The 20,686-nt window shown below is 41.1% G+C and overlaps 1 protein-coding gene and 1 long non-coding RNA gene across 5 annotated transcripts in view; one reads left to right on the top strand and one right to left on the bottom strand.

Moving 5' to 3' along the window:
* Positions 1-1,484: 1,484 nt before the first annotated feature.
* The window catches only part of LOC128586691 (uricase), a 93,631-nt gene continuing 74,429 nt past the window's right edge, over positions 1,485-20,686 (top strand). The window contains exon 1 of one of the 2 annotated variants that reach the window (XM_053592726.1): positions 1,485-1,639. In XM_053592726.1, coding sequence (XP_053448701.1) covers positions 1,589-1,639 — 51 coding nt within the window. In that variant the 5' untranslated portion in view covers positions 1,485-1,588. The remainder of the gene's footprint in view (positions 1,640-20,686) is intronic. The other variant, XM_053592731.1, reaches the window with a different exon arrangement.
* LOC128586694 (uncharacterized) lies at positions 12,329-19,150 on the bottom strand. 3 transcript variants are annotated; one of them, XR_008380281.1, is made up of 4 exons: positions 19,088-19,150; positions 16,139-18,028; positions 15,581-15,740; positions 12,329-13,002 (listed from the first exon to the last, which is right to left on the bottom strand). It is a non-coding gene; the product is annotated as an uncharacterized LOC128586694 (long non-coding RNA). The 3 variants fall into 3 exon arrangements; XR_008380280.1 differs by having other exon boundaries at positions 16,139-18,529; positions 19,088-19,139; XR_008380279.1 differs by lacking the exon at positions 19,088-19,150 and having other exon boundaries at positions 16,139-19,067.

The following is a 20,686-nucleotide window of genomic DNA, read 5'->3' as shown; positions in this document are numbered from 1 at the left end:
CATCGTCAGCACTGGTTTTTGAGTCATCAGCTGGGTGTTGTCATTTAGTCATCTTTTTCCTGCCCACTTTCTGACTCCTGACACGCAAAGCTTTCTGTACACTTTTATGTAATATGAATCCTGATGACGGAACGCACAATAAATGACTGTGAATGTTTTAATATGTTTCTTGGTGGAATTTCTTAAGTCTCCATCTCTGCCACATCCGTGCCTCCTCTAGTCCCAATCACATCGATTTCTTTCTTTGCTGCTGAAATTTGGAGCTTCGCAGTATAGAGGAACCAAGTGCAGCAAGGAAGAGAAAAGGCCCTGACCAGCCTTTCTAAGCCAGGCAAGGAAGCTAGAGAGAAAACGGAAAAGTTGAAAAAGAAGGAGGAATCAATACCCTTAAAATATTTTGAAAGTGTTCCAAAGCAAAGGATTACAGTTGGTCAATAAAAAATAGAATGCCCTATGCCCGCCCCCCATACCTCTCACCGAACCCTCTCCCACCCCCCAGCCCCTCTCTCCTTCCCTAAGTCTTTCTGATACAGGAAGTTTTAGCTGCTTGTGTTGTGTGAGAGGCCACTTCACTAAAGTCAAATGGTCCTGAATATGTTCTTTCCCGTATGTCTTAGAGCTGCTGCTCATCGTTACAGGGCTCAGGTTCCTGTAATTGGGCAGAGAGCTGCTCTAACCGCTTCGTCAGTACCAAGTAGTGAAGCTCTCTCTCTCTCCTGAGAGGATAACCGCAGACCGGAATCAAGCTTTGAACTCATCTCTCACCTCTTGGGGTGGAGGTAGCTTGTATTCTGGACCTCATAGAGCCACTTGCTTCTCTTGTTCACGTTATATTTTATTTATTTATTTATGTATTTGCAGTTTTTGACCAGGGCTGGGTTTGAACCCGCCACCTCCGGCATATGGGGCCAGTGCCCTACTCCTTTGAGCCACAGGCACTGCCCGTTCTATTTTATTTTTTGTGATCTCTTTTTACCGGTACGTCCTTGGTGGTAGCATTTGGCTTCGGCTGTTGTTTTTTGGATATGAAGGTATCTGATAGTAATATAAACGGTAGTTTGCTCAAGTGATGGCAAAGAAAGCCTAGTTCATTCCTTCTATTATATGTCTGCCCTCCAAAGGAGGCCGCGCTGAGATGCATTTAACATGATTTATGCTAGCAAATGCTTACGCTGACCTGGTTTTTCTTTCCTCTCCCTCTTTTCATTTGACTTCTTGATATAAGAATAAATCCCATTCATCTTTCATCCAGCTGGCTTAGACGGGGAGTGTAAAAGGTGGCTGAAGCCAACGATGACATTTCTTTCCTTGGAGATTTGTTTTAATAATCACCCAGGCTTTGATGTCCGAGTTTCCACATTTGCTACCATTTCTTGATCTACGGTTGATTTCCTTCATACCCTTTCATTCTTATAATTTGGCTTCCCAGAGGCAAAAGACAAGTTCTGTACCTGCCTGTACTAGGAAACAGCTGGTTTATCTGACCCATCCCTCCACAGGCTGCACCACCCAGGACGCTATGAAAAGGAAGTTGCCGCTGACTGGAGGTGAGCAGTTTTGTACTGGGACCAGACGAACGTAAGCCAACATGGAACCCCCAAGGCCAGACTGTAGGGGATCATCTCTGAACCTCCTCAAAGTAAGTTTGCAGCTAGGTTATTAAGTATGTTAGTGTTGGTTTGGAGGTACTATTCATTTGCTCTTCAAAAATGTGAAGCTTGGCATAGAAGTATAAGGTCTCTAAATGTATGAACTCACAGGGGTCAGTTCATAATTCAGGGGTTAATGAGGGGTTAATTATCAGCCTTTCCCTTCTTTTCTCTTTTTAAGACCCTCTTCCTCTTTTGTTGATATTTTATACTCTGTGCTTTGGTAGAAACAATTTCCAGGAATTATCTCTATTTTTATTTGGTAGCATTCTGACCAAAAAGAAAAACAGGGAATGGAGTTGAAATTCAAGGATTCATTAATAAAATACATATATATCGTTATAGCATAGACCTTCTGCATAATATAATTTGTCTGATTCCCACACAATACCCCAAATATTATTTGGCATTCATTCATTCGACAACCATTTATTAAATTGGGCACTTTGAAAATAACAAGGAGAGAATTCAGCTAGAGTGAGACTAGGTTTGTCTATTTTGTTCACGCTATGTCCTTAGCACCCAGCACAGTATCTGGCACATAGGTTGCACTCAATAAATATTTATTGATGAATAAATAAATGAACAAATATTAGCATGATGTTTAAAAACGAAGTTCATTTTAAAGTAAGAAGTATATTATGTGTATCAGATATGGAATTATGAATATAATTAAACCCATTTAGAAAAGGGCCCTAGGAAGAGTTGAAACACTTTGATCAACAGGATAGGAGCAACATTACAGTCCAACTTGGTTTTGTCTCAAAGGAGGCATTTGGTAAATTTCATCTTTTTCATTTTTAGTCTTATTTAGAAGACTAAATAAGACTTTGTACTGTAAGAATGGTGAATCTATTCTATTAGTCTTTTCTGCGTGCATTTAGTACCGGTCTCTAAGGAATCTGAGAGTATTGGTCAGGAGATCTCATTAAACCTCGCAGGTCAGCACGGAGGTTGTGAGCAAAGCCAGTCCTTGGAGCAGGCAGTGTGTACTTTTGCCCAGAGCTCCTTAGGCAATGTCAACCATACTTTTACCAGAGTTTTCATTTCTTAATTTTGTATTTATTGTCCCTCTATTTCTGTATCCTTCTCAGGGACAGCAGAAAAGAGATGAGGAGTTAAAGAGGGAGATCTGGAATAATCCTGGAGCACCCGGCTGCACCCTCTGTTACCTGCTTCCCTGTCTCCCAAGTTCAGAGCATCTCTTTCCTCCCTTGTTCCTCCAGTGGCAAAGTCAATGAGGGCCCCAAATAGAGACTTAGCAGAGTGTACTCCCAGGTGGGAAGGGTACTATCACCTCCCTTTTGTAGTTCAGGAGCTGGACTTCAGAGTGAACCTTTGGAGGTTATGCCGTGTCTACGGCAGGAAGATCAGAAGTTCTGTCTGAGGCTTTAGCCATTATACTGGACTATAAAAAGCACGCAACATAGCCTAGTACTTTCAGGCTGCAGGGGAAGTGTTATGGGATTTTGTTTTATAAGAACTTAGATCCAACACTTAAATCTCTGTCAGGTCAGCCAGGCTTTATGTCCTTTTTTTCCCTTGTAACTCATTCTGAGTTCATCAAAGGAAAACATTTCCAAACTAGCCAATTAGAAAAGACACAATGGTGTAGCAGGAAGAGCATCAGGTCACAAATCAGGACCCAGCTCTAGATGGGACTTTGTTGCGAACTAGCTCTTTCGCTGGAAGGAGTCGAAACTGTGCCTCACTTGACTAAGGGAACTGCATGAAAGAAGCGGCAACACCACTTTCGGCTCTGATTATTCAGGCTCACGATCTCTTGTCCTTCCTTTCAACCCTTTTAAATAACAAAATATAAAGATTGGGAAAGAACCCACAACAGTTCAGTAAACATTGGTTAAATCTAAGTTAAATTAAATCTACCCAACTAGATTAGAGCCATTCGAAGAACGTTATTTATCATCTATAAAGAGCCACAAAAAATTCTTTTCTTTAACTTTCAGTATTTTCTATTACCCCCAAGAAAATTTACCCGGTGACCTGAAAACTGCATTATTTTTATTATGAAAATACTGTGACTTCTTCTTCATTATGGGAAAATACAAGGATAAGTCTCCACTTCTTCCAGGGCCCATGAGGAGCGCAATCCACCAATCTTCTTAGGAGAGAATTAACCAAGCACAGAAAAGTCAAGTTACTTGCTTAGGTCACACAACTAATGGCAGAAACTTGACATCTTACCATTAATCCTCCATTTTTTCTCAGAAAAATTCTGCTTATTACCTTTGGTGAGGTTTGCACAAAAAGGTTCAACTCTTCTGCTAAATTGGCATTGGGCATTATATGATGGTAGTCCTTGACGTCTCACGTCAAAACGTTGGCTATTATACAGAGACATGTTTTGGTTACTTTAAAATTAAATGCAGGGAGCCCGTAGCTCAGTGGTTAGGGTGCCGGCCACATGCTTCAGGGCTGGTGGGTTCGAACCCAGCCCAGGCCTGCTAAACAACTACAACAATAACAACAATAACAAAAAACTAGGTGGGTGTTGTGGTGGGCACCTGTAGTCCCAGCTACTAGGGAGGCTGAGGCAAGAGAATCCCACTTGAGCCCAAGAGTTTGAGGTTGCTGTGAGCTGTGACCTCAGGGCACTTTGTCTACCAAGGGTGACAAAGTGCGACTCTATCTCAAAAATTAAATAAATAAAAAATTAAATTAAATTAAACACAGCCCAGAAACTCCTGGAGAAAAAGACCCCCTTTACTTTAAGAAACGAATACCTTTCTTTAATTTTTCCTTCTGGTTTTTAAAAAAAAATAGAGGAAGTCAGAAAATCCGTTGAGGAAAGGCGAGAACCAGGAGTTCTTGTACAGCCCTGCATGGGCTTTGGAGAATCTGGATGGACAAGTAACATAAACCAGCATGAAAATGGTAGCTCTCTTCTCTGTAGTTTGCATCTCTGCCTGGGAATGAATGTTGTCTGAGTAGAGACTCATCTTCCTGTCAGAGGCTGGGCTTTTCCTGCCTTCTCTTGGAACAGCTTCACTGTTCTCCAGCTCACTGACACTTCACACCTGAGTCATCTGTGAGTCGTCCCCATTCTTTGATGCACTGAAACAGTTGCTAAACTCCATGGATTACTCCTTTGCAAAATGTTTTAGATCAGTTTTATTTCCTCGTCCTTATTATTTTTCGCAGGCTCACACCTGTAATCCTAGCACTAGGAGAGGCCAAGGCTGGAGAGCTACTTGAGCTCAGGAGTTTGAGACCAGCCTGAGTGAGAGTAAGACCCTGTCTCTACTAAAAATAGAGGTGGTGTTGTGGTGGGCGCCTGTAGTCTTGGCTACTCAGGAGGCTGAGGCGAGAGGATTGCTTGAGCCAAGAAATTTGAGGTTGCTGTGCCTGGCATACAATAAGTCATTGTATGTGTTTGATAAATAAATTAAAAACTTTGACTTTTTATTTTTGTTGTTTCACAAATATGCTTGGTCATTCCCTATATTTATGTCTTTCTTTTTGCTGTTTCTTCCACCTGCAATGCAAGGTGGGCTCCCAGAAAGACTACTTCTAACCACAGGAGGGCTCTGGGTCTTCCTTATATGCTAGTTTAATAGTGGGAACCTGGAATCCTGAGGTTTTGTAGGGTTCCAGTGGGAAAGACTGGCTAATTATGCTTCCCTGGAAGAAGTGGAGACTTAGCCTTATATTTTACCACGATAAAGAAGAAGTCACAGTATTTTCACAATAAAAATAGTGCAGTTTTCGAGTCACCAGGTAAATTTTCTTAAGGGTAATGGAAAACACTGAGGGCTAAAGAAAAGGATTTTCTTTTTTTAATTTTTATTATTATTATTTTTTTTTATTGTTGGGGATTCATTGAGGGTACAATAAGCCAGGTTACACTGATTGCAATTGTTAAGTAAAGTCCCTCTTGCAATCATGTCTTGCCCCCATAAAGAAAAGGATTTTCTATGGCTCTCGATAGATGATAAACAACATTCTTTCATGGCGGCCCTGTGTACTTGAATTCATTAATCCCTCACAACCTTCCCCGAGGTAAGGGCTGTTATTATCTTCATCTTCTACAAATAATCCTGTTCTTCTCTGGAAGCCACTTTGAAATGCAAGTTGTTGGGTCATCCAGGCTCCTGGGTTTGGATTTATGAGTTTGCCTAGAAATACTTCATTTCTTTTCAGGAAGGTACAATTCTAATTTTCCTGGTGTTGTGGTAGGCACCTGTCATCCCAGCTACTTGGGAAGCTGAGGCAAAGATTGCTCAAACCCAGGAGTTTGAGGTTGCTGTGAGCTTTGATGCCATAGCACTCTAACCTGGGCAATGACTGAGATTCTGTTTCAAAAAAAAAGATACAAGTCTATTAGCAATCGGAGCTTGAGATCAGGGGAAGTAGGACTGTGGTGCTGATGATCCACAACTTGGAGCCAGCAGCTTGTTTAGCCTTGGGATGTATCGCATTACTCTGCTGTAGCTGATTTTCTCTCCTCGTTATGATTTGCTTCAAAATAATTTTACTTTGGGAAGTATGCACCACCTGAGATAGACAGAAGGGGGTTGTGAGAAGCTGACAAAGGAGAAAATGAGCCTGGTATGAACAGTCTATGTGAAAAATCTGCCAAGTGGGAGGAACCGGGAACTGATTTTGTAAGCAAAACTCATTATGCTAATTGATTAGTGACTTTGCTGAGCTGTGATTCTCATCTCCAGGGCATATCTCATCGATGCCTTTACTCTAAGAGTGAGTTCATAAAATACTGATGGGGAAGCAGAAGGAAATTCTAAGCCCTCACCATGGGCATTACTGGCAAAGCCCTGGACACCTACAGACGCCATTTAAATGGAAGTTAAGACTTGACTTACGGCTGAAATAAGTTTAACACTTCAAAAGCTGCAAAATGTAGATGGTAGTAAGAAACTAGCTGCTTTCTTTACATTTATAGTCATCTTTTTAGGGCAGTGCCTGTGGCTCAAAGGAGTAGGGCGTTGGTCCCATATGCCAGATGTGGTGGGTTCAAACCCAGCCCCGGCCAAAACCTGCAAATAAAGAAATAAATAAAGTTATCTTCTTCTTTTTTTTTTTTTAAGAAAACCTTATGGAAGTTCCCATGGAAGGCAAAATCCCGACCTGAAACAAGATTTAATTCTCTTAAAAAACATTTCCCAGTGGGATCTGATACTCTGTGTTGGGTTTAATATCAAGTTATGTTCAGAAGATAATAAGTTCTGGAGAAGTTGGACAAGTACTCAAATGGAAAATTATGCTGGTTTTCTTTTCTTTTTCCTGTCGTGGTTTTGGGTGTATGACGATGATTCATAGCTGCGACTGAGCTAAGGAAGTATGATTCTTTAGTTTTTGTGCACAACACTGCCTCCTTGTGTACTGAGGATTATCTTATTGAGTGTGTACACACGTATCCTTAGTATATTCATTTGAATTTAGTGGTTTCAGCAACTCAAATTAGGGTGCCTCTTTGAAGACAATTCCCTGGTGCCCGTGTTTGATGATGTCTATTAATAAACCCACCTGGAACAGGGTGAACAAGGGTAGAATTGTAAGGGATGAGCCCAGGCAGGATCTTAGACACTCTGTGAACTTTGGGCATTTTAGGCTATTGGGCAGTTTTGAACAAAGGAGTGAAATTTTCTGAGTTGTTTTTTTAATAGTATGAAAGAGGGCCCAGATGACAATAGAGTTGATAGCTAGAAGGCTGGATTTGATTTTATAATCACCCTATCATCTATTCTGGAATATGCATTTGCTCATGAACTAAGAGTTTGCTACAGACACATAGGGTATTCTTTTTTTTCTTTTTTTTTTTTTTAAGATAGAGTCTCAAGTTGTCGCCCTGGGTAGAGTCCTGTGGCGTCACTGCTCACAGCAACCTCAAACTCTTGGGCTCAAGCGATCCTCTTGCCTCAGACTCCCAAGTAGCTGGGACTACAGGCGCCCACCACAATGCCTGGCTATTTTTTTGTTGCAGTTGTCATTGTTATTTAGTGGGCCCAGGCTGGGTTTGAACCTGCCAGCCTTGGTATATGTGGGTCTCTGCCCACTAAGCTACAGGCACTGCCCACACAGGGGTATTCTTGATTGTTCTTTGCTGTTAATAATGAATTACCCATCAAAACATTGAACACAAAACAGGGAATAATTTTTAGAACATCCAACAGTTGGCTCAACAGGAATCATCAAGGCTATGAAAACAAATGATCTGATTTTGGAATAGAAATGCAAACATGATTCTAATTAATATTTTATGTTTGTCAAAACTTGAGTCATTTTACAACATTGGGACTTACATAGAAAGAAATTTAGGACCTTTGGGTGAAAGAGAGCAGCACATCCCTGACTGTGTTACTCTAAGTTTATAAGATTTCAAATAGGAAGATCTCTTGACAAGAAACACTATTGAAAATTTGCTTTCTTTCTCTTATATATAGAAACTTAGCTTTCACACCAGTCCAACTTTCCAGCAAAGTCTTTATTTACATTGTACTGTTTGTGTTTTCCCAGAATTACGTGAAATGCACTGCATTGCTGGTGTACTGAATCTACTTTATTCTTGTAATTAATGCTTGGAAAACATCAGCATTATTACCCTGAAAGCTAGTCCCTGACAACAGATGGTGGTTTCTATAAACACTGCTAATAAAGGGCTTATAACATTTCTAGATTTCTGGAGATTCCTTATGGCGCTCTCCACACAGGTATCATTAACTTGTGTATTAGAATTTATAATAGTGTAGAAGATGTTCCACGAACATGGATAGGAGAACTTGCAGGGATCCACCCTATCTCCCTGCCCCCAAAGACTATCAGTTGCCCAAAGTAAGAACAGCCTTCAGTGGTGCCATGGCTGGCACTCACAGACATCTTTCATTATTTGTTTATTCAAAATATATCTATTGAACATCTACCATCTGTAAGCTGCCCATGGTATACGGGATAAAGACATTCAAGAATCAAAAGAAATAGCCTAGTGAATGTATGAATTATCTTTAATTTATACTTTTCTACTACTACATGTACCAGCTTTACCTCTGTCTTTAGACATTAATCATTCATAAAATGAAAGCCGATCCTGGCTACATAAAACGCTATCAGCAGGTATAGACTGTCACCTTTTTTTCTTCGAGCATGGATTTTAGCATCACTCTTTCCTCTCCCCCTCAGGCTTAGAACAGACAAGGATCTATTTTCACTCATCCTTCTACTTCCCATCCATTGCCAAAGTTTTTAAACATTTATTTCACCTTATGTGATTATAGATACAGAGTCCCTCTAATTAGCCAAGGTTGTTTATTTGGCACAAAACCCAGTAATCCAGACTTTGCGAGGTATCTCTGTCGATTCCGGGAAGGATTATCACCTGTGGTCCTTTAATTACATTTCCCTGGATACCAGAAATCCAGCTTCTTGCCTACACTGGATTCAGGGCCAGTTTTAGCTACGGTGTGGAATTTTCTCAGGTGCTCTATAGCCTTGTTCAAGGCCCTTCTCTCTTACAAGCCCTGAGGTCCTTGCCTTGCCCTTTGACCCTTTGAGGTTCCCTAAGGGTCACTTGACAGGCACCTGCCTCCTCAGAGCACTCTTGGCTGCCTTTCCTCCTTTAATCCTTCGCCTAGAATCTCATGGCATAGATTTTTGAACAAACAGTTCCTTATAGATCTTCTCCAGCCACGGCCAATGGCAGCATTCCACCCTGGGGGTAGCTGCTCTTTACAATTACAATCAAACTACAAAGAGCTGCAGAGCTTATCTGATTTTGTTTTTTAATCAGTATGAGCTTTGCTTAAACAAAACCTTATTTGGAAGCCTAGTTTACAAAATGAGTGAGAGTGGAGCTGTGCTAGGTGAGGTGGCAGTGAGTCCTCATCACCCTGGAAAGTCTCACCCCCCAATTCCCAAAACAGCCTGGAGTCAGCAGAGACGTTTTCCTCCCCCAGAAGGCCCCTGCAAACTGCCCGACTTTGTCGCCTTCATCAAGTTGCCCTTTGTGCTTCGCTGTTTCACTTAGAGGTCTGATCTCTGTTCCCATGAACTTAAGACTGTTGTCCACCCGTCCTCAACCTACTTGGAGGGTGAGGTGCCACCACTCCCACCTCCCTGGAAGTCACAGGTCCCAGAGCAGTTTGCGGCAGTGAGTGTCATGAGGCCAGGTTTGACTGATGAGGGCTCCTGAAGATATTCCGAGAGCGCTAAGATTTCTCTTATTACAACATAACACCCTTAAAAATATTTAGCAAAAATAGAGACTTGTGAAAATGTTCTCCTTTCCAATGACTGTGGTGAGAAAGCACTTCTCTGTGAGTCTGCGAGACACGGAACATTTCTCATTTTCACTTCAGCTTTTGACCAGCAAAAGCCCTCTGAATTCCCCTCCCTGCCGGGTGTCTCTGTCCTCAGAGGTGTTTAAACTCATTTTCATTACTTTAATGGGAGCAGAGGATCGGCTCGCAGCTGATAGTTGTGATAGATTTTGGAAAGGTCAGTGTTAGAGAAGAACAGATTGTCTTATTTACGTGGCCCATACGACAATTTAGATCAGGTAGAAGGTAACAGGCGAGGTTTGATGGAGGAAACTTAATTTAGTTTAGGCTCTGATTTCAAACTAAAGCCCTGTGTTTAATGGTGGGGGAGGAAAAGGGAGCAATTGGAGGGCTCCTCCGAGCTTCACAACTGGTAATTAGATTTTCCTGGTGGACCCTACCCTTTGGTATATAGAGGAAAGCTTGTGGGTGCTCAAGACTTTCCTTCCTTCCTTTTTGCATTTTTTTTGTTATTAATTTATGCTTTGTTTTCCTTCCTTCCTTCCTTGACAATTTTTTTCTTAAAGCTCATTTTAGTTTTATGTATTGATTGATTTTGAGATGGAGTCTCAAGCTGTCACCCTGGGTAGAGTACCATGGCGTCACAGCTCACAGCAACCTCAAACTCTTGGGCTTAAGTGATTCTCTTGCCTCAGCCTCCCAAGTAGGTGTGAGTATAGGCGCCCACCACAGGCCTGGCTATTTTTTGGTTGTAGTTGTTATTCTTGTTTGGCAGGCTGGGGCTGGATTCGAACCTGCCAGCTCTGGTGTACGTGGCTGGCACCCTCGCTGCTGAGCTTCAGGCGCTGTCAGCCTGACCCCTCCACTCTGTACCCTGTACCCACCAGTGGCCATGGGAATCTGTAACTCTGAATCCACCCCATTACTTGTTCTTTCTTCTCATCCCTTTGTTTACCAATTGCTGCTAGAGAAAACCACTCAACTGTGCTGATATTCCTAGTCCTACTATTCCCTCTATGCTGCCTAGAGAGGCTTTTACAAATTTTTACTTGGTTTCATTTTTCTTTCCTTCTGCAGCAACTACTTCAGCATAAAACCTCGCCTAGTCTCCTTGCCTTCAGTTAGTGCTGGCTTCCTGAAATCATGCACTACCATTCGAAAGTAACTTGTACATCCTTTCCTACATTCCAGGGGTCCCAGGAGAAAATGTATTCCTACTCTTTCCCAAGACTCACCCTCTGCTCTCAATCCCTTCCTCAACTTCTCTTGCACCAGGTTGAGCCCCAACCATTTCTTCTCTCCTCCGTCTCGTCCTCATTCACTTTCAAACATGTCCGCATCTGTCTGCCTTAGCAAAAGAGCTTCTGCCCCAGTCTCTCATCAGGGTGCCATCCTGTTTCTCTCTTCTGCCAAATTTCTCAACAGTGTTGTTTATCCTCATGACTTTTGCTTTCTCATTTATCATTTAAACTGCCACTAAAATTGAGCTTTCATCCCCACCACTAAACTGAAACTCTCTTGGGGTCACCAGGGGCCTCCTAAATAACAAATTCGGTGGTTAAATTCTCAGCCTTCTTGGCATCTCTCTGGTTTTGACGCTGTTGACTTCCTCCTCCTGAAAATTCACTATTCCTTTTGCTTCAATTTGATACTAATTTCTCTTAGTTTTCCTTTGAAATCTCTGAGCATTCTGTTTCAGGTTCTATTACTGGTTTCTGTTCTGTCTGGTCTTTTTGTAAACATTGTTGGTATTCCCCAAGGTTGCACCCTCAGTCCTCATCGCTGCATTTTCTAATTTCATTCTTGGGATGATCTCACCCGTACTTAGGACTGCACCTCTGACATATAGGTTGATAATTGTAAAATCCATAACTCCATTTCCCAGCCTTCCTGTGGACTCTATTCCCCCTGGTAAGGCTAACTGGAGAGGTTGCAGGGACCTCACATTCGGTCCATGATCTGACCAGCCCACCCTCCCACTTCTCAGCTTTAATGATAGATGCATTCAATAATTCTCATGGTGCAAGAAACTTGGACCTCTGTGGAATTTTCTCTTTCCTTTTCCCTCACTGTAAGTAACTGGTGATTAACAAAAGTCACCAGTTAATATTATAAACAACTTTCTGTCCAGGGCCTTTTCAAAACTTCCAATGGCACTCAAAGAGCTTAAATTAGCTAGAAGAAAAGGGTCTTTGTTACTAGGCTCACCCTGAGTTAAAAGACCAGAATCAAAGAAATAGCCCCCAAGCAGTGAGAAGTATGGCACTGGGTCAGGGATTGCCTTATGTCTCATGGGACACAGCAGGGAAGAAAATTTCCTGAATCATTTAAGTAAGTTTCTAATATCCTTGGAATACAGTTTTGCAGGTCAAGTACAGAGGTATATGCTAAAGATGTTTAATTGCCTTTTTTATTTTGTTTCAAACTGAAAAGGAGCAAAACAATGAGAGACAAAGAAGCAATCGTCTAGGCTTCTTGGTCAGCAGGGGGAGCACTGCGGCTTTGCTCGGGGAGGTTTTCTCCAAGGCGACAACTGTCTTTTAATCTAGACCACATCCTAGCAACAGGGGGAACAATGATGGATCGATACGTGGGCTCCCACGTGGTGGCAATTTTTAAACACAGCTTTTTTTAGCCTTCATAATTGAAAAGTGTTTGCTTTGGAAGAGGTCATCTGCTGTCTTCTTATCTTTTCTGTCCTTTCCTTAAGTCACTTTCTAATTAGAGAGAGGTGTTTAATCCAGGAGATGGGGTTTCAAATCGCCAGGGAGCTGGAGTTACCGTGCCTGGTTAGTCTGTAGGCTGTGGCTGTGTGACGCGGAAACAAAGACGCTGGTTTGCTCATTTTATTTAAACTGGTCAATACAGTGAGAGAAATCAGTCAAACTGGATTTCTGTCTAAAATGACCTTTTGTTGGAGTAAATTGATTGAAGGCGATTGAAATGGGGAGATGATGTTCTCAGCCTGTCAAGCCCGCCTGGCAGCTTTGCAAAAAAGAAGAGTCAGCCAGCGTCTTATCCGGATTCCACTCTGGGGTCTTGGACAAAGCATCAAATGTAACTCTTTGCACTGTGATTTCTTCTCTTATAGATGTCACACACTTTTATGAAAAGGAAATAATAAAATGGAATTGAAAACACCTTGAAAGATCAAAAAATCCTTATATAATAATTTGCACAAACGACCTAGCATGGCTCATATATATCCAGACATTTAAAGGCTATATGGTATAGAGGCCTATCTATTGTATGTGAACCCTATGTGTATATATGCACACACTTGTGCGTAGCTAACGCCTATATTTACGTCTATGTTATATATATATAAAATGAGAGAAATCTATACTCATAAGAAGGTATAGAAGTGAAGACAATTCTTTCTGAAAGTATTACACTAAAACTAATAATTACTCCATTTACTCATTTACAATAATAATAGCTCACAGGCAGAAATATTAAAGAATTCAGGACTGTCTTGATAACCTTTTACTTCCTGAAATTCTTATTTGGTGGAGAGAAGTTTATTATTATTACCATTTATTATTTGTTATTACCATTTGTTCTTTATTATTACAATTTATTATTATTATATGGTAAGTGGAAGTGCTGGGTTTGAAACACAGTGTGGTAGTGCCAGGCCTGGATATATTTATTATTACCATTTATTTCTGATGAACATTTTATGAAAAAAGAATGAGAGATGCTGCTTTAACTAAATCTTATAGCACACACCCATCCTTATCTAATAATATATCCGATTAAATACTCTTCCAATCCCCTTCCTCCCATTTTCTCATTTGAGTGGGAGTTTGGCATCAAAATATTTCTGTAAGCATTTTAAGAGAAATAAGTGAATAAGGAGAAATCTAATTTGGCACCCAAAAAGCATGCATTTTATTTACTCAGGTTCTAAAATGGCTGACTTCCCCCCCAATAAATGTGTCTTTTTTTTTTCCAAATGACAAGAAATAATTTAACTTGTAACATTAAAGTTTTTGTATAGTGATGAGTTTTAAAGAAACAAATAGGACAGTTTTCATTTTTACTCATGTATTCTTCCATTATAAAGTGCAGTTTGATCTATTTTGATTTGTGGCTGGAACTCAGAAGCTCAGAGTAAGGTACTAATGAAGTCAAAGTGGGAAGTTTAATTTCTGTGAAGTTCAGGTTTACTCATTACTCTGGCCACAGGTACATCCTAACCTTAGGTAATCGTTTATTTTACAATTTATGATTGCTGTCCAGGTCTGAGACCAGTCAATGAAATGTCATCTAAATAAAGCAAAACTATTTCTACCAATACAAAGCAACCAAGTCCCTCACCTTACTTCTAAGTGTTTTGGGTATCATCTTGAGATAACTCATTCATAATTATATGTCATATTTATGTAGTACATAGGAAAGGTTGTAAGTTGGAGAATTCTGAGTATTTAATTAAATCCTATGGAAAACTGTGACATCATACTGGACAAAATGCTGAACTGCAGTGAAAAATATCCTGGCCTGGCACTGAACACATTGTATTAATTCCAACTCTTACATTTACCAGCTTTGAGCACTTGATAAATCACTTAACCCTTCCTAGCCCTGATTTCCTCATTCAAATGAAGAAAGAAATACAGTAGAGCTTCCCTAGTTGGCCACCTCCCAATACTGACCACTTCCTTGAGCTAACCTAATTTTCATAGACCAGACATGCACCATATATACATATCAGTACAGTAGGCCTAGCTCCTTATGTTGATCACCTCCGTATGTTGACCAGTTTGTTACAGTCCCTTGGGTGTCAACTTACAGAGGTTCTGCTTTCCTATATCCCAACTTATTATGGGGTTAGAAGGACTTAATGATTATAAATATATGCTGATATATGTAAATGAGCTAATATCTACTTAGCATAGTGATTGGTACATAGCAAATACTCAGTAATTTGTAGCTATCTTTATCCCTCTCATCATTATTACAACTCCCACGTAAGAGGTATTGTAAGAATTAAATGAATATTGAATGGGGATAATATTCTTTCTTGAAGACATTTTGTTTACCATTAAGCATTAAATTCATGTAAAATATTATATGTACCATCTTACTAGGAAAAATGATTTCTTCATTCATAAATTAAAAATTCACATGGGGAGTTATTATGTGTTATGTGCAAAATACTGAGACAGGTATCATAAGGGATTTTAAAAAGTATGAATATGAGACTTTCCCTGGACAAGATGTAGGGGTCCATGGGAGGCTAACACTCCTAGAGCAATGGCTAAGATAACCTGGATAAATGCTGAAAATTACATTTAGAAGGCATCAAATTTCTGTGGAAGTGATGAGGAGGATCAGATGAACTAAAATTCCAGAGTGAACTGATATGGCCATTTTTTGCCCCACCAGATTGTTTGCTGATTTCTGAATGTGGGTTGAAGGATTTGCCCTAGACAGAAAACCTCTGCTGGGGCAAAGAGAAATCATTAAAATTATTGACAGTTAAAAAGGGATGATGGTGATGTGACAAATAGAAGGAAACTCAGACACATGGCTGATATTCCCATAGCATTTTTGCTGATTTCTGGTGTTGTACATGAAGATGTGGAGTGAGGAAAGAAGCTTCTAAAATACAGAGTAAAATCTACCTCCCATAGTCTTGCCATGCTTGGAAAACAGGCCCTCTGGAGACCTCACCTGAAATACACCTTCAGTTTTTCCTCAAGATGTAGCCCAGATATAGCAGCTGTGGGGGACAGGTGGCTAAACATCTGGGCTGGAACTTTTAGGTCCCCTGAAGTCTTTCAAGGCTGAGGAGGTGAAGACTCGTAGGCTCCCAGTCACAAGCCTAGAAGTACTATGCCCCAGAACAGGGGCAAATCAGAGGCAAAGAAAGTCTTAGAACAACTGTAATCTATACCCAACCCACCTCAATTTCTCCTGCAGTCGAGATGACCAATACTTTACCCTCTCTGCCTAACAGAGGAAGGTAGGAACTCTCTCCGGGAAAAGATAGAATTTAGAGTCTTTGTGATATTTTTTATAACCCATGTCTGACATACAATAAAAATTAGTAGATATGTGCAAGACGATAAAATGTGGCTAACAATCAAGAGAAAGGGCAGGTAACAGAAGCAGATTTATAGATTATCTAGATGTTAAAACCCACAGATAAGAACTCTAAAATAATTTAGAACATGGGGGGAAGCCATAAAAGGAATCAACAATTCTAATACAGAGTAATCAATTACTTACAGTTGTGCTATGGTTTGTAGAGGGGTGTCCTCAATTGGTAGAAATTGTCTTGTTTCTCTCCCCCTTACTGGAGGGGGAGCTGGTAAGAGTAGAGGTAAAGAGGTTTGGGGGCTGCACACCAGGACCAGGGCCTCATAGTGCTAGATTTCCAGGACAGTGGTGGTGAGGGTTTTGTTTTCAGGGTGGGGGAACTTGAATCTGGGTATACAGTGAAGAGAAAGATCTCTCTGGCAAGTGGCTGAAGATGTGGGAGGAGATAGATAATGGTTTCTGGTCCTGGCAGAGGTAGGAAACCATGGGATCTAAAATAACCAGCAGTGGGATATGATTAAATCATACATACGTGTGTGTGTGTGTGTGTGTGTGTGTGCGTGCGTGCACAAGTGTGTGTATGTATGCATGTAAATGTATTTATATATCAGTAACAACATCCAAACAAAAACCAATTCTTGGGCAGCTCCTGTGGCTCAGTGAGTAGGGTGCTGGCCCCATATACTGAGGGTGGCAGGTTCAAACCCGGCCCTGGCTGAACTGCAACAAAAAAATAGCCGGTCCTTGTGGTGGGCGCCTGTAGTCCCAGCTACTTGGGAGGCTAAGGCAGGAGAATCGCCTAGGCCCAGGAACTGGAGGTTGCTGTGAGCTGTGATGCCACGGCACAGAGGGTGACAAAGTGAAACTGTCTCTACCAAAAAAAAAATAAAATAAAATAAAAAAACCAATTCTTTCTGGAAAGGATTTTTAGTATTGGAATATATTTAATATCTTAAGTAGAGGTACTATTAGACCAACATAATATAGCCCAAACTTAAATGCCAATTAAAAAATTTCATTTTGGAAAGTGATTTTTCTGAAATGTTTTACATAGTACTTTGCTTTCTTAAAAGGTTCTGAATACAATTTGACCTTTTCTTGATGACTCACTTTGAACATCAATCAGTGTCCTGCACTACACCATCTCTAGGTCCACAGGAGCTACAGAGGTCCATGCTAAGTGGCTCCAGACAGCTGGGCTTTTAGAGTTCCGCTGTCTTCCGCCATGTCATGTGCTACTTCTCCGCTTTGCCCATGTGCCCAGAGACTTCCTGCTTCCTATGTATAGCCTTCGCTTTGTAAAAACCTTCTGGTTGAGGACCTGAGAACAGAGTGCAGCCACAGACACAGGGACAGCCTGTTCAGCCACTTAGGTGCCTTTCTGCAGAGCCCTGACCCAAAGTTGCTTGGATCTTTCTGTCCCCAGGTCCCCAGCTGGGCCCAGGAGTGGACTGAGGTTGGTGGCAAAGTCTGATTTCTTGGATATAAGGGCACAACTAGCAAGCCCCACAGCGTGGAGCAGTCTCTTCTGGTCACCAGGCCCTCCTCCTCCTCACAGAGGTGTGTAGAATGGAGCTGTCAGGAGAATTGGGCCCATGTTTTGTTTTTGTTTTTGTTTGTCTGCCTGTGGAGCCAAATAGTTTTGTCTCTGGCAAATGTGACTAGATTTTCACAGCTTCTTTCCCTGCTCTCTGGGAACCAGCTATCCCAAAGAGAGATTATCCTTTGGTAATGGGCGGAACCTATGTCTAACTCCTCCACGAGGAAGCACTACCTTTCAGCTGACGAGCCCACCTGCACACACACGCACACGTGTGCCCCCAGGAGCAGGAGCCGGAGCCAGAGCCGGAGCGACGCTGCTGATGGGACCTTAGCCTGACATCAGTAGTAACTGTAGGACTGATTTTGCCTGAACATCTGGCTCCTTCCTTATTCCTGGGGCATAAGATTGAGATAAGAGGGAGCTGGCTCTCAGGGATTCAGAATTACTATACAACTGGGCGCTACCTGTGGCTCAAAGAAGTAGGGTACAGGCCCCATACAGGAGGTGGCGGGTTCAAACCTGGCTCTGGCCAAAAACTGCAAAAAAATAAAAAAGAATTACTATACAACTCCTCCTCCCCCCCCCCCCCGGAAAATGATAGCTTTGGAGGAAGTGGTCAGAATGTTCTGTTGTCCTCTCCTTTAACGTGTCTGGCAAGACCTCAGATACAGAGGGTTGTGTAACGCACAACACACAGGTGGAATGACATTTTCAGAAGCAGGTGTGTGGAAGTCAAGGGTATTGGCAGGAGCAACTAGGGGGTGGGTTTGCAGTCAGTTGCCTTTAAATTACCCACAGCAAATGTTGTGATCCAATGTTCATATAGCAAGACCCTGCTGCTTACTGGTGTAATGTTGTTAAATCATCAATAATGAGGCCCTGGAGGCTGGAAAAGTCAAAATAGCTTCCCCGTTTCTCTCTCCCTTCTCATATCTTCAGTCTTTTTCATCTTCTCTCGCCTTTAGTCCAAAGCTCTTGCCCTCCTTGGACGTCATGTAATGAGCTATGTGGGGACAGTTGCTTTGGGGGGCAAAATCCTTCAGATAAGAGAGTAGAAAATTGAAATCGGTAAAAACTAGTTACAGTTGATAAAAAATGACACCATTCTTTGTGTAAAAACTCAGATACGTGTACAAATAAATGTATAGAAAACATTTTAAAAAGTGTGCCTACGGATATTAACAGAAATTGTGTATGGGTGACAACAAGTATTTTGAAAAGGAATTAACTGATTTTGTAGAGGTATAATTTACTTACAATAACACATACCCATTACACTATTGTACAGTTTGATGAATTTGGACAATGTATACACATTTGGAACAAAAGCCACGGCCACAATGAAAACATTGAACATTTGCATGCCCCCCAAAAGTTACTTCATGCCCCCTTTAATAAATTCTACTCGCCCCAGTCCCCAAACCCAACCACTGGTCTGGTTTTTTGTGGAAGTACTTTAAATTCTCTTTCTTCTATTTATCTGTCTACTATTTCCCAGTGAACACATATTTTTAATAAAGAAAATACTTTTTAAAAATATTTTTGACATTTTTAATTTCAGAATATTAGTGGGCACATGTGTTTTGTTTACATACCTTGTTTTTTGCACAAATTGAGTCAAGGTTACAAGGGTGCTCCTCACCCAGCGGTGTGCGCCATACCGAATAGGTGTAAATTTACCCATCCTCCCTCTCCCTCCAGATCGGTCTTTATTTAGACTTACTTTCGTATGGGCACCTAAGTGTTGATTGGTCAATTCCAGTCTGCTATTGAGTACGTCTATTTGCCCCTCCATTCCTGTGAAGTTTCACTTAGAAGAATGGTCTCTAGTTCCATCCAGGTTGTCACAAAAGATACCAGATTGCCATTTTTCTTTACAGTAATACTCCATAGTATGCATAGACCACATTTTATTAATCTAGTCATGTATTGGTGGGCAGTGGGTTGTTTCCATGTCTTTGGGATTGTGAATTATGCTGCTTTAAACAGTCGTGTACAGGTGTCAAATAACTTTAAAATCCTACTTAAAAACAAAAAATACACGTAAAAAATTAATCTACACAAGATCAAAATGAATTTATTTATTTCTCTCTCATAACACATGCACGAAAGGGTTCGATTTACATTTTCCCACTTTGCACCCCGACTCTAACCTGCCCTTCTCAGTCATCTGGCTTTCTTAACAAAGAAAATACTGTTTTCTCAAAGTTGCTCAGACCAACCCTGTCTCCAAAGGCAGAACTTCCCTCCTCCCCTCATGAATCCACTTTTTACCCGAAGTGGAAAAAAAGGAAATGAAGCTACCTTGATCAAGGGGTACAAGGGAAGAACTTTTTCTGAAGATTGTAGATATATGGTGTTGATATCAACTTATTGTTAAGGACAATCATTTAAATTATACCTCTCCTTCAGTTGTGTTTATACCTTCCAGCCATACATACAGTCATAATTTGAACATAGCAGAAGCTTAACACAGTCCAAATACACCAAAAAGACTGGTGGATAGCCGGCCTGTGAAAGCACCTGAAACTTCCTGACACTATGGGAAATGAGAAACAGTGGTGAATGAAAGAGACAGGATTTAGGATTAGATTAGCACACTGCAATGGAGACCCAGCAAACTGCTGGCTACTCAATCTACAAAGGTTGCAAAGAAGGTCCTAGACTAGGTATCAGGTACAAAAAGTACTTCTATTAAAGCCAAAACAAATGGTCAAATATTTACTGAACGCCTGACTGCCTAATATCCACATACAAAGTCCTCCTCTGTACCAAAGCACCATGTACTTTACTGCGGCAGCCTGGAAACCCCGATCAGAATACAGAGTCTTATTTAGCTGACGTTGCCCTAAAAGAGTAAGACGCAGAATACACTTACCTTGTGTAAGAATTTTATATATATTCTTTTTCTTTCTTTTTTCCCATTTTACAGATGAGGAAATCAAGGCTTTAAATAAATCATCTGAAGCTGCATAGCTTAAAGTGCCAGAACTATACTTGAAACCTCCGAAACCCTGCACTCATGGCCTCAGGCCTGTTTGCTCTGCAAATAACTACAGAGCTCCCTTTAGTCTGTTTACTAGTGTTGTATCAAGAACTTTCCTTCTACCGACAGCATTTGCAAAGAACTTTTGTGGATGTTTGTAAGGCTTAGGTTTGTAGCTTCCTCTTCCTTGAGAATATTTCTTCCTTTC

Source organism: Nycticebus coucang, chromosome 5 (assembly GCF_027406575.1).
Source record: "Nycticebus coucang isolate mNycCou1 chromosome 5, mNycCou1.pri, whole genome shotgun sequence".
In the NCBI taxonomy this organism is placed as follows: Eukaryota; Metazoa; Chordata; class Mammalia; order Primates; family Lorisidae; genus Nycticebus; species Nycticebus coucang.
This window is presented reverse-complemented; position numbering and strand designations above follow the sequence as displayed.